At 45.6% G+C, this 14,445-nt stretch overlaps 1 protein-coding gene across 1 annotated transcript; it reads left to right on the top strand.

Moving 5' to 3' along the window:
* Window positions 1-10,456: 10,456 nt before the first annotated feature.
* LOC109749964 (protein NRT1/ PTR FAMILY 6.4-like) lies at window positions 10,457-13,208 on the top strand. The gene is made up of 3 exons (XM_020308898.3): window positions 10,457-10,660; window positions 10,777-11,339; window positions 12,407-13,208. The coding sequence occupies exons 1-3, from the start codon at window positions 10,472-10,474 to the stop codon at window positions 13,200-13,202; spliced, it is 1,548 nt and encodes a 515-aa protein (XP_020164487.1). The 5' UTR covers window positions 10,457-10,471; the 3' UTR covers window positions 13,203-13,208.
* Window positions 13,209-14,445: the final 1,237 nt, after the last annotated feature.

Genomic DNA, 14,445 nt, shown 5'->3' with positions numbered 1-14,445 from the left:
AAGCAAATAAAATAGATCGCAAAGGCATATATAATAAAGAAGAGACCCGGGGGCCGTAGATTTCACTAGTGGCTTCTCTCGAGAAAAATAACAAATGGTGGATGAACAAATTACTGTTGGGCAATTGATAAAACTTGTAACAATCATGATGATATCCAGGCAATGATCATTATATAGGCATCACGTCCAAGATTAGTAGACCGACTCCTGCCTGCATCTACTACTATTACACCACCATCGACTGCTATCCAGCATGCATCTAGTGTATTAAGTTCATGGAGAAATGGAGTAATGCAATAAGAACGATGACATGATGTAGACAAGATCTATTTATGTAGAAATAGACCCCATCTTGTTATCCTTAATAGCAACGATACATACGTGTCAGTTCCCCTTCTGTCACTGGGATCAAGCACCCTAAGATCGAGCCCATTACAAAGCACCACTTCCCATTGCAAGATAAATAGATCAAGTTGGCCAAACAAAACCCAAATATCATAGAAGAAATACGAGGCTATAAGCAATCATGCATATAAGAGATCAAAGAAGACTCAAATAACTTTCATGGATAAAAAGATAGATCTGATCATAAACTCAAAGTTCATCGGATCCCAACAAACACACCGCAAAAAGAGTTACATCATACGGATCTCCAGGAGACCATTGTATTAAGAATCAAAAGAGAGAGAGGAAGCCATCTAGCTACTAACTACGGACCCGTAGGTCTTCAAAGAACTGCTCATGCATCATCGGAGAGGCACCAATGGGCATGATGAACCCCTCCGTGATGGTGTCTAGATTGGATCTCGTGTTTCTGGACTTGCGGCATCTGGAATTGATTTTCGTCGAATCCCCTAGTGTTTCTCGAATATTGGAGTATTTATAGAGTAAAGAGGCGGTGCGGGAGGCCACCGAGGTGGGCACAACCCACCAGGGGACGCCTGGGCCTCGAGGTGCGCCCTGGTGTCTTGTGCTCACCACGGGCTCCCTCTTAGGTACTTCTTTGGCTCACTGGATGTCTTCTGTTCCAAAAAAAAATCGACGAAAAGCTTCACTGTGTTTGGACTCCGTTTGATATTGATTTCCTGCGATATAAAAAACATGCAGAAAACAGCAACTGGCACTGGGCACTATGTCAATAGGTTAGTACTAAAAAATGATATAAAATGATTATGAAATGATTGTAAAACATCCAAGAATGATAATATAACAGCATGGAACAATAAAAAATTATAGATACGTTGGAGACGTATCAGCATCCCCAAGCTTAATTCATGCTCGTCCTCGAGTAGGTAAATGATAAAAACATAATTTTTTATGTGGAATGTTGCCTAACATGTTCATCACATATTCTTTTCTTTATAGCATGGACATTTGGACTTTTATATGGTTCAAAGCAATAGTCTAGTTTTGACATGATAATTTCAATACTCAAGCATATCAACAAGCAACCATATCTTTCAAAATATGAACGCTAAAATAAGTTATCCCTAGCCCATCATGCTCAATCATTGATCCATTCATGAAACACACTCGCATATTAGCTACACCCAATGCTCAAGTATGATCATAGTTCCCCTTAGTTGGTGCTTTATAAGAGAAGATGGAGACTCAAATAAAAATAAAAATTGCATAAAGTAAAAGAAAGGCCCTTCGCGGAGGGAAGTAGGGACTTGTAGAGGTGCCAGAGCTCAAAGCGAAAAAGATAGATAAAAACATTTTGAGAGGCATACTATTGCCACCAACGAAAACGACTTAGAGTTCCCAACACTTTCCATGCTAGATATATCATAGGCGGTTCCCAAACAGAAAATAAAGTTTATCCATTTTTGCACCATACTTTCACTTTCCATGGCTAGCCGTATCCACGGGTGCCTTCCATACCAATACTTTCCAAGGAATTTATTATTTGACAACATAAATTAAATTCATTTTTCATTTTGGGACTGGGCATTCCTAATACCTTTACCTTACTCTCATGCAATGACAAGTAAATAAACACTCATCGTGAGAATAACACATCTAGCATGGAAAATATCGCCCACCCCTCACTGCCTCATGAGCGGTACGAGCACACAAAAGAGAAATTTATTTTGAAAATTAGAGATGGCACATACAAATTTGCTTAGAACGGAAAAAGAATACCGCATATAGGTAGGTATAGTGGACTCATATGGCAAAACTAGTTTAAAGGATTTTGGATGCACAAGTAGTGATCATACTTAGTGCAAAATGAAGGCTAGCAAAAAATTGAGAAGCAACCAACCAAGAAACAAAAAATCTCATAAGCGAGCATTAAGCATAATTAACACCGAATAATGCACCAAAAGTAGGATGTAATTTCATTGCATAACTATTGACTTTCGTGCTTGCATAGGGAATCACAGACCTTAACACCAATATTCTTACTAAAGCACAATTACTCATCAACATAACCCACATATCACATCATCATATCTCAAAACTATTACAAGGAATCAAGTTTATTTTGTCCAATGATCTTCAGGAAAGTTTTTATTATATCCTTCTTGGATATCTATCACTTTGGGACTAATTTTCATGTGTTGCTTTTGATAAGCTCAAACAAATATAAGTGAAGATCATGAGCATAATATTTCTTTCTCTCAAATTAATTTAAGTGAAGCAAGAGAGAATTTCTTAAAAAATTTACTAACTCTCAAATAAATCTAAGTGAAGCATGAGAGCATTTCTTCAAAAATAACAAAGCACACCATGCTCAAAAGGATATAAGTGAAGCTCTAGAACAATTCCATAGCTCACAAAGATTTAAGTGAAGCAGAGAGCAATTCTAACAAGTCATGGCATAATTTTGGCTCTCTAAAATAGGTCTGTCCAGCAAGGATTCAAGACTTAAAACACAAAGCAAAACAAGCAAAGACTCATATCATACAAGACGCTCCAAGCAAAACTCATAGTATGTGACGAATAAAAATATAGTTCTGAGTAAAATACCGATGGTCGTTAGAAGAAAGAGGGGATGCTACTCGGGCATCCCCAAGCTTAGTTGCTTGCTTCTCTTGGGATAATAGCTTGGGATGCCATGGGCATCCCCAAGCTTAGGCTCTTCTTACTCCTTATTCCTTCATCCATCATAATATCACCCAAAACTTGAAAATTCAATCACACAAAACTCAACAAAACCTTCATGAGATCCGTTAGTATAAGAAAGCAAATCACTACTATAAGTACTGTAGCAAACCCATTCACATTTTTATTTTGCATTATATCTACTGTATTCCAACTTTTCTATGGCAAAAACTCTTCAAAGTAAACCATAGAATCATCAAAACAAGCACACAACGCAAAGAAAATAGAATCTTTCAAAAACAGAACAATCTGTAGCAATCTGGATATTTCGAATATTTTTGAAACTCCAAAAATTCTGAAAAATTAGGAACACGTGAACAATTTGTATATTAATCTTCTGCAAAAAGAATTGGTATTTTATCACGCTCCTATTAAAAATGATAATTATTTTCGTGAGCGCAAAAGTTTCTGTTTTCAGCAAGATCAAATCAACTATCACCCAACATAATCCTAAAGGCTTTGCTTGGCACAAAAACTAATTAAAACACAATCATAACAGTAGCATAATTGTGCAAACACTCAAGAACAGAAAGCAAAAGGCAAAAATAAATTGTATTCATTGGGTTGCCTCCCAACAAGCGCTATCGTTTTACGCCCCTAGCCAGGCATAAAGCAAGGATCTACGTTTTGTTATCCTTCTCCTTGATTTCATTAGAGGTATTTTTGTCAAGAGGTTTTGCAAAGACAACTTAAAATATATTATCCATGGAAACCTTAGCACTATCAAGTTGCTTATCATCATAACCCCTTTGATTTCCGGCAACAATCCAAGAATAATGTTCATTAACATTAGTAAAAACTTGTTGGATTATATCTAAAATAGGGACTTCCTTTTTAAGATTGTCATAAAAGATTTGATTATCCCCAAGCAAATGTCTTAACGCATACTCACTATTATAAAGAATTTCATCTATCATCGGTTTTTCACGATTCATACCATAAAAATCAAAGATTTCCCTAGCTTCCCGTATTATGTAGTCAAACTCATTCATAAGAACAAGATTGGCCAACTTTTTAGCCTTGGGATTCTTTATAACGGGTAGCTCAAAAAACAATCTTTGCAAGGTAGGATGAGTACGGATAAATTTATTTTCAAGCTTCAGAGCTAGTGCTGAAATAGCGTCCGCATAAGATTTAGTCCTCTTAAGTAAGGAACATCATCAAGACTTAAATTTCCAACACAATTGAAAAAAATCTTGGATACGTTCTTTTCCTATAAAATTCCCTTGCCCCAAAACAAAAGTTTTAGCATCCAAATTGCCAGATCGTCCAATTTTAGGAGTTAGGCCATCATCTGTTTCTGCCATACCAAAATCACTCATGATTGCAAGCAAGAAGATAGATTTGACGAGAAAACGGCGAACAAAAAAGAGCGCGAATAAAACGGAATTTTTTTGTGAAGTGGGGGAGAGGAACGAGAGGCAAATGGAAAATAATGTAAATTGCAAGGAGATGAGATTTGTGAGTAGGAACCTGGTAGATGTTGATGATGTCTCCCCGGCAACAGCGCCAGAAATTCCTTTTGATGTCTGCTAGAACTACGTTGGTATTTCCCCAAAGAGGAAGGGACGATGCAACACAGCAACGGTAGGTATTTCCCTTAGTGATGAGACCAAGGTTATCAAACCAGTAGGAGAACTAAGCAACACTACGTAAACAGCACCTGCACACAAATAACAAATACTCGCATCCCGACGTGTTAAAGGGGTTGTCAATCCCTTTCGGGCGACGGCGCCAGAAATTGGCAAATGGGCGTGAGAAAGTTGTAATAGATTGAATAATTGGATCGCAAATAGGATAAAGTGCAGCAATGTATTTTTGTATTTTTGGTTTAATAGATCTGAAAATAAAAGCTAATAAAATAGATCGCAAAGGCAAATATATTAAAGAAGAGACCGGGGGCCGTAGATTTCACTAGTGGCTTCTCTCGAGAAAAATAGCAAACGATGGGTGAACAAATTACTGTTGGGCAATTGGTAGAACTTCAAATAATCATGACGATATCCAGGCAATGATCATTATATAGGCATCACGTCCAAGATTAGTAGACCGACTCCTGCTTGCATCTACTATTATTACTCCACACATAGACTGCTATCCAACATGCATCTAGTGTATTAAGTTCATGGAGAAATGGAGTAATGCAATAAGAATGATGACATGATGTAGACAAGATCTATTTATGTAGAAATAGACCCCATATTGTTATCCTTAATAGCAGCGATACATACGTGTCGGTTCCCCTTCTGTCAATGGGATCAAGCACCATAAGATCGAACCCATTACAAAGCACCTCTTCCCATTGCAGGATATATAGATAAAGTTGGCCAAACAAAACCCAAATATTGGAGAACAAATACGAGGCTATGAGCAATCATGCATATAAGAGATCAAAGAAGACTCAAATAACTTTCAGGGATAAAAGGATAGATCTGATCATAAACTCAATGTTCACCGGATCCCAACAAACACACCGCAAAAGGAGTTTAATCATATGGATCTCCAAGAGACCATTGTATTGAGAATCAGAAGAGAGAGATGAAGCCATCTAGCTACTAACTACGGACCCGTAGGTCTACAAAGAACTACTCACGCATCATCGAAGAGGCACAAATGGGCGTGATGAGCCCCTCCGTGATGGTGTCTAGATTGGATCTGGTGTTTCTGGAACTTGCGGTGGCTGGAATTGATTTTCGTCGACTCCCCTAGGGTTTCTGGAATATTGGGTTACTTATATAGCAAAGAGGCGGTGCGGGAGGCCACCGTGGTGGGCACAACCCACCAGGGCGCGCCCTGATTTCTTGTTCTCACCACGGGCTCCCTCTTTGGTACTTGCACAACCCACTGGATGTCTTCTGGTCCAAAAAAATCCACAAAAAGTTTCGTTGCGTTTGGACTCCGTTTGATATTGATTTCCTGCGATGTAAAAAACATGCAGAAAACAGCAAGTGGCACCGGGCACTATGTCAATAGGTTAGTACCAAAAAATGATATAAAATGACTATAAAATGATTGTAAAACATCCAAGAATGATAATATAACAGCATGGAACAATAAAAAATTATAGATACGTTGGAGACGTATCAGGCCTATATAGATATGACCAACTTTTCATCTAGTCCGTGTGCTCAGTTTTTCATCCGCAAGTTCAGATTGCAGTTCACTTTTGTTCTTGCCGGTTCTTCGGTTGCTTGCAGGAACTCGAACCCCATTGTTCAGGTTGATCGTGCCTACGGCAAGGTCGATAACCACCGGTGATTGGTTTAGCGATTGTCGAGGCGTATCGTCGGGTACGGTATAGTCGGATTGTTAAGGCCAAAATCCACCAAATCGATAATTATACCCACTCTCATCGAGAGATCGGTCCGCCGTCACATCATATAGCATGGTATTGACTGTAAAAAAACTAGCTGGAGGTTACCCTTTTGGGGACCTCCAGAAAATATGCTCATTCTTGCAAAGGCCGTGAACCCCAAAATTGACTACTCATCAATTTTGGGTGCCATACTTTTGTTTCACCTTGCACACCAAGTAAATTGTGCAAAAGGAGATGGTAATCGCCTTGTTATTTTCCGTGTTCTTCTGAGTGTAGAGATGGTAATAGCCCTTGGAGGCCGACCCCCCTTGCCATGTGCCCCTTCTCTCTTCTTGTCTATATTGATTCTAGCCGGTACGCTGCTAGGCTTCCGTTCCCTCTAGTTCTCCCTATTGCACTTCATGATGGTTTCACGGAGTGGTGCAACACCACTAGATCGGTGCGTGTGGATACCTCAAAGATTTTGTCTACTTGGACACTAGATCGGTAGATCATCCTAGAGAAATTCTCGCGGTTAGGATGTATAACCAAGCTACGAGAATTAGCGAGTTTCACCAACTCTTCTTCTTCTTCCGCTGCGTTGATCGTTACTTATACCTCCATAGTCACTACAAAATCTGATCTATTTTGCGACATTTCACTTGTGTCACATAAAACCGTTTTTCGTCACGGAAGATGTACTGGTGATGTTTTCTAGCCGTCACCTCCACCATCATCGAAGCGCCGTCATAGAAAATAAAATCTTGACAGTACCACTTCCTCCATCGCGCAAGATTGTATCTTAGGTGACGAACCCAAAAATGTCACTAATGTCCGTTTTCAGTGATGGCCCAGAATGTCACCTATGACAGGCCAATCTGTCACCTAAGATTGTTTTGATGACGATAACCCGTCACCAGTGATCGGTCCACGGGTTTGACCGGTCAAAGATTCTGACAAGTGGGGCCAACAGTTGCTGACGTGGATGCTTCCATGTGGGTCCGCCGTGGGTTTTATCATCGACGGTCCCGTCAGTAATAAGACGTGCATCAGTTTTGACCGGTCAAAGCTGCTGATATATGGGCCAAAAAGATGACGACGTGGTGGCTTACATGTGGGACCAGGCAATGTGTCGTTTGACCGATCAAAGATTCTGACATGTGGGCCCATTGTGGGGCACACGTGGATGCTGCCAAGCAGGTCCATTCGTGGGTGGCGTGACTTCTTACATGTGGGTCCATACCATTGTGACAACGTCCATAACCGTCATAGTATGTACGTGCGGTCAATTTGTTTTATATATTGTAAATGGCGGGAATATTTGATACAAAATTATTTTTTCCAAGAATTTTAATATGAATTTATGCAAAATTTGAATTTCAATGCAAAATTAGCCCTCGCAGCAGTGACTACATCGCGAACATAACAATTGGCTCCCACACTGTCTGAGATTTTACAATAGGCAACCATAGCACAGAGTCGCAAAATAAAATTAGACACTTGGACACCGTTTCATCACCTTCAAACAATGCACCAGTATGATGACTGTGTTTTTCAGCTGTGGGCAATGAATTATTGTGACAGCAGTCTGATGATGTATCAAAGAGCTCCCTCAATATATCGAAGAGTCTTTTGGAGAGCAAAAGTTTTCTCTTCGTTGCCTTTGTGGACGACTTCATGTTATTTGGTGTAGACTTTAACTTTTCTCTTTGTTTCCTTTGTGGATGACTTCAAGTGAAGTGAAGTTTCTGAAACATCATGTCGATCAATATAGTACAACAAAAGCATTCGAGCGGTCTTATTATTACAAACTCATGTTACAAGATCATAAACAAGCTCCAACCAGAATATCTTACCAAGGATCTAGTGTCAAGCTAAAAGTAACTGGCTTGGAATCTCCTGGAGAAAAACTAGCAGAGGTTCCAAACACCTTCAAATATTTGAACGGTCGAGAGCATGATTTGGAATCAGACAAAAACACGGTGCTAGAAAGTATGAGGTGAAAGCAGAGCAGTGATCCTAAACAGAAAATGTGACTCCCTTTTTGCAAGATTTGAACAAACTCAAAAGTATCGAGAAAATCCGAGTGCTCGGAAGTACTGTAGTAGAGAGAGTAGCTGTAATAAAGAGATTGTGTAGAAAAGGCCTAACCCACAACTTGAAATTATCGGATGAAAAACCACGGTTCTACCCAAACCTATATTGTAACTGCATAGAGAATCAAACAAAGTATGACTCGAAAGCATCGGTTGAAATGTTTTGCTCAGAGATGTCGGAGCTAACAAAGAAACGTTTAACTCTATAAGGTCAGTTTTCTTTTGAGGAATAACCGGGGAAGAGTTCTCCCAACTGAATATATTGATTTGGCTGATCCAGTTTAAAGGAAAACCAAATCAGAAACCTAAACAAGTTGGCCTCATTATAAGGAAACCGGGCTGAAAATGACACAACCCAAGGGGCAATACAACATGTCGAAGCAAGAACAAGGAAAACACAAAAACACCCCATACATAGTTACGACACAATGCAAGGGTCAACAACCTAGGTAAATAGGTGGTTGGGTGGAGTAGCACAAATTTTGCTGCAAGCACGTAAAAGGCAACACTAGCAAGACAATACCAGGGCAAACTCAGAGGTCCCCGAGAGAGCACGCCAACATAGCAACGTCGAAACCACTAATATAGGATAACACAGGGTTCCACCACCAGGGAGTTGCATCCCTGCTAGTTGTGAACCATCCAATACCCAACATTAGGGTGGTCTTGCTAGTGGCGAGGTGAGAACAATGAAGAGGAAGACTCTGGCTCAGCGAGCATGTACAGTGAGAATGCCAATTCGCCACCTCAAGGGGTTGGTGGGAAGTAGCGGAGGAATGACATGCTCGTGGAGGGGCCTCGGAAGAAAATATCTTTACCAGGGCTGGTCCTAGTCCATGGTGGAGCGTAAATAGAGGACATACAGAACCACAAGTTGGCGAGAGTAAAGCACCCAAGCAAAGGGCGAATAGAGTGTTGTAAGAAGCTCACATGACGAGAAGAAGAGATCACCGAGTTGTAGAGAGAGAGAGAGAGAGAGAGAGAGAGTTCATCATGACAGGTAGCAATAGGCAACACTGCGGCATCAAAGACACCGCCTTCGAACCCCGAGAGAACACCATCAAACACAAACAGAAAGACATGGTAGGGATGATCGCTCTACAACACGAAGCAGTGCTTCTGCCAGGCACAACACACACCACTGTCGACCCCAACCCGAACATGACCACAGAACACACCTCCTCCAACCACACGTGTAGCAACGGTATACATCGTTTAGGTCTCTAAGATGACGCCTCCAAAGAGGAAGTGATGTCATGGACACATCACTGTCATCTGATCCGATCAGATGTCAAGGACACCCCTCCGAGGAAGTGATTAAACACAGTTATTTATGAAGACAGTAACCCTAAGTGCCAGGTAATAGGGGAGTAGGATCTTCGAAGGTACTCTGGCTTGCCCATCGGAAAACGCGAGTAAAGTAGAGCAAAAGGAGCTAAAACTAGAAGAAGAAGAAGAAAAAGAGAAATGCATGGAAATCTCCCACAACACCCCTCTTCCTCCTGCTATAAAATCCCCTACCTCCAACCTCACGACACAGCGGCGCCGCTCTCCGTTCTCTGTTCGATTGGCTCCTCGTCCTCGGCCGATCGCAAGAAGCAACATGGTACGGCACTCTCGAATCAGAATAACACTGCTATATGACGATTTTGCTGCTGTTCGTGCATCGCGATGTAGTGATCGGGTTGGTCTCGGTGTTATTGTAACGGTACGTGGGCGTGCGCAGGTTTCTACCGGCGGCTTTGACGACAATGGCGGCTGCGAAGGTCTGGTGGTGGATTTCAAGGGCAGGCCGGTGGACAAGTCCCGCGTCGGCGGATGGTTCGGAGCCGGCCTCATCCTAGGTACGTAGTACGTATATACTAGTCGGAGAGCAGTGATCCCGTTGAAGTTGCAGCGATGCAATGTTTTTGCTCATCTTTATGTGGTTTTTGCCGTCTCAGTCACGGAGCTGGCGGAGCGGGTGTGCGTGATGGGCATCTCGATGAACCTGGTGACGTACCTCACCGGCGACATGCACCTCTCCAGCGCCAAGTCGGCCAACATCGTCACCAACTTCATGGGCACGCTCAACCTCCTCGCCCTCCTCGGCGGCTTCATCGCCGACGCCAAGTTCGGCCGCTACCGCACCATCGCCGTCTCGGCAACCATCACCGCCGTCGTAAGCAGCACACCAACATAGCCGCTATCATTCCGCATGTATGTATGCACGTACGTGGCGCGCGTATCTGATATTGCAAATGCATTATTGCACTGCTGCTCCATCGATTCTTTCAGGGCGTGAGCCTGCTGGCGGCAAGCACGGCGGTCCCAGGGATGCGCCCCCCACGGTGCGCCGCGGCGGCTGGCGGCGAGGCTCGGTCCCGCGCGGCCGGGTGCGTGCCGGCGAGCGGCGGGCAGCTCGGGATGCTGTACGCGGCGCTGTACACGATCGCGGCCGGCGGGGGCGGGCTGAAGGCGAACGTGTCCGGGTTCGGGACGGACCAGTTCGACGGGCGCGACCCGCGGGAGGAGCGGGCCATGCTCTACTTCTTCAACCGCTTCTACTTCTGCATCAGCCTCGGCTCGCTCTTCGCGGTCACCGTGCTGGTGTACGTGCAGGACAACCTCGGACGCGCCTGGGGGTACGGCGTGGCGGCCGCCGCAATGGCCGCTGCGGTGGCGGTGTTTGCCGCCGGCGCGCCGCGGTACCGGTACCACAGGCCGCAGGGGAGCCCGCTCGCGGTGATCGGCCGCGTGCTGTGGGGCGCGTGGCGGAACCGGAGGATGCCGTGCCCGGCTGATGCTAGCGAGCTCCACGGCTTCCGCGAGGCCAAGGTGCCACATACGGACAGGCTTAGGTATTCCTCCTTCTTTGGCCTGGCTGTGTCCCTTTGTGTGGAGTATTTGCGCTACTATAACTCAGGCGTCATTTGGTTTTCTTCAACTTTTTTTTGAGAGAGAGTTAGTTTTCTTCAACTTAGCTTAAGTATCTTTCGGATTTTTGGAGTAGTAATAAGTCCATTGGCAAACGAGAGTAGTAGGCTAGCTGTTAGCAAATTACCAAATTCACATAGTCACGTACTACACTTCTATGCATGAGACGCGCTCTGGTTTTGGATTACTGGATGAAATGTGACAGAGGATTTGATGCACGTAGCTATTCATGTAAGGCGCCTAAAAATACAGATTCCGAGATAAACGGAACGAACACTACCCCTGCCAAAACGATCTGCCGACGCGCCGCCATGTGTCTTGCATATACATTGTAAACCTTAGCTGGAATAAACGGGAACCAACATGGCATGTACTGTACGTACCAGGAACCAATCCAAGAAACTGGTGCATTTTTTGCGTGAAATTTTTCTTTGAAGCATTTTTTAAGCAACCATGCAGAACTACCTACGTGCAGACAGGACGCATCTTAGCGTGACACGCCCTTTGTCCAAAAGCCAAAACCAGTTAACTACTTTACGACGTGCCAGATCGGTCGGATGAGGGTGATGCTCCGGCGTGATATTACATCTTGGACAAATGGCGTCCAAAAGGTCAGGATCATGTGCCACACAAACGCAACAAAGCCATGCAGAACTTTTGCTTGCAGCCAGGCATTTGGAGATGGACACCGAAGGAGCTAGGCCAACATGCCATGCAAATCCACCTCCACGAACGGCTCCACTAGTGACATTTTGGGGGCCAATCTCCGAGGCATTTCTAGAGCACTGCGGAGCATGTTGCAGGACACTGAAACTTGCCGGCATGGTGCAATGCATGCACGCTGCCCGTGTCTTGCAGATCGTGGACAAAAGGAGCCATAGGTCGAGTTGCGTGGTGAAATGATCTGCATTATTGCACATGCTATCGAGCCAGGATATACGCAAGTTCGCGGTGACAAACTGTGGGCCGTTCTTTTTCTCTGTATGAGCAGGTGTCTGGACAAAGCGGCCATCGCGGAGGCCGATCTGGCGACGGCGGTGACGGTGACGGAGGTGGAGGAGGTGAAGATGGTGGTGAAGCTTCTCCCCATGTGGTCCACGTGCATACTCTTCTGGACCATCTACTCCCAGATGACCACCTTCTCCATCCAGCAGGCCGAGCAGATGGACCGCCGGGCCGGCGGCCGCTTCGTCGTCCCGGCGGGCTCGCTCTCCGTCTTCCTCTTCCTCTCCGTCCTGCTCTTCACCGCGCTCAACGAGCGCCTCCTGGTCCCTCTGGCGGCCCGCCTGACGCGGCGCCCGCAGGGCCTGACCTCCCTCCAGCGTGTGGCCGCGGGGCTCGTCCTCGCCACGCTCGGCATGGCCGTCTCCGCGCTCGTCGAGAAGAAACGCAGGGACGCCTCGGACGGCAGCGGCGGCGACGCCGTGAGCGCGCTCTGGCTGGTGCCGCAGTTCTTCCTGGTGGGCGCCGGCGAGGCGTTCGCGTACGTGGGGCAGCTGGAGTTCTTCATCCGGGAGGCCCCCGAGCGGATGAAGTCCATGAGCACGGGCCTGTTCCTGGCGACGCTGGCCATGGGGTTCTTCCTGAGCAGCCTTCTCGTGCTCGGCGTCGACGCCGTCACGCGGGGCGCGTGGATACGTGGCCACCTGGACGACGGGAGGCTGGACCTCTTCTACTGGATGCTCGCGGTGCTCGGACTGGCCAACTTCGCGGTGTTCTTGGTGTTCGCTAGCCGGCACCAGTACAAACGCACCAGACCGGACGCGGCGACCGCGGAGCTGCCTTGAGGCTTGAGAGGCCAAGCAGCGGATGGAGGAGGACGTTGTCGAGGAGACCGTGAAAGTGAAAGAGATGGACGTGTAGGGTGGATCGAATAGGTAGGAATCGTCTGCTACAGTGCTACTGCTATTTGGCAGCGTTGGGGTTTGCGGCGTACGTACACTGCTGTTTGTGTCTCTGACTTTTTCTGCTTTGAGTTTAACAAAAAAAATATGGGTGCGTCTAGTGCTCAGTGGACTCGCAGCTAGCGTCCGTTGCCATCGTGTTCACTCGCTTGCTTGTGTGTTTGCATTTTTTTTCAAATGACATGTAACCTTATTCAAACTTGACAAAAAATTATAAGAACAATGCTTCGGATCATAGATTAGAGAAATTACAAATAACTTCCACAACAAAGACTTATAATGAAATTTATAAGAAGCGTCAACTCTGTGATACTCAGAGACATCTGCTGGTATGTATTAAGAGCTGTAATGTAGGAGTATTAAACTTTGCAACACTAAATAATGTGAAGGATTCAAGTTTCTTTTTGAGTGGAGTGTGAAGGATTCAACTTTTTTTTTTGAGGGAGTGAAGGATTCAACTTTGTTTTTGAGAAGATTGTGAAGGATTCAACTAAGAGAATCCCATTGTTGGATTTGGCGGGGCTTGACTTGGGCCAGGGAGGCCAGGCCGGAGGGCAGCAGCAAGACGTGGAGATGACCTGTCAAGACGACGAACACGAGGAAAGCATGCCGGATACTTCCATAGATACCGCGACTTGGGACATGCTGGGAGCAAAGGAGGATGAGATGCCGGTGGACATGGCCATGCCGGACGCGGGTCTGATCGCGGCCTCGGAGGCGGCTGCTTCTGAGCATGTAGGTAGCACTCCCACTGCTCGTTCCTTGGAGAAATCTTTTGATCAATATGGCTCCAACCTCAAGGCCCTCCCTGTTCCTCCTGCCTCTGCTGGTTTGCCTCTGTTTGTGGCTCCCTCGGCTTCGGCCTCGCCCGGGATGCGAGGCTCTGACTCGGGCTGTGTGCTCAATGAGCCCCCAATTTGCTCGCCTCAGTCGGGTCGTCGCTCCTCCGGTGGGTCGGGGCGCCCCCCCCCCCCCAAGAAGACGGCGGGTCGTAAGCCGGCGTTCAACCCCGCGGTGATGGCGCTCCCATCTCCGGCGGGCCCTGCGTCGGGCTTGCTGCTGGCGGCTCTTAGTGCGGTGGGTAGCGTGGCCAAGGCGCGGCGCTCCAAGGCGACTCCAGCTCCCC

This window comes from Aegilops tauschii, chromosome 2 (assembly GCF_002575655.3).
Source record: "Aegilops tauschii subsp. strangulata cultivar AL8/78 chromosome 2, Aet v6.0, whole genome shotgun sequence".
In the NCBI taxonomy this organism is placed as follows: Eukaryota; Viridiplantae; Streptophyta; class Magnoliopsida; order Poales; family Poaceae; genus Aegilops; species Aegilops tauschii.
Note: the sequence above shows the minus strand (reverse complement) of the source record. Positions and strands in the feature narration are given on the sequence as shown.

What these genes read in the sequence shown, in the direction of transcription:
- LOC109749964 (XM_020308898.3), top strand. Translation starts at nt 10,472, where the DNA reads ATGGGCATCTCGATGAACCTGGTGACGTACCTCACCGGCGACATGCAC. An exon ending in CGGCAACCATCACCGCCGTC is followed by an intron (nt 10,661 to 10,776) that starts GTAAGCAGCACA and finishes CGATTCTTTCAG; the next exon opens with GGCGTGAGCCTGCTGGCGGC. An exon ending in CCACATACGGACAGGCTTAG is followed by an intron (nt 11,340 to 12,406) that starts GTATTCCTCCTT and finishes CTGTATGAGCAG; the next exon opens with GTGTCTGGACAAAGCGGCCA.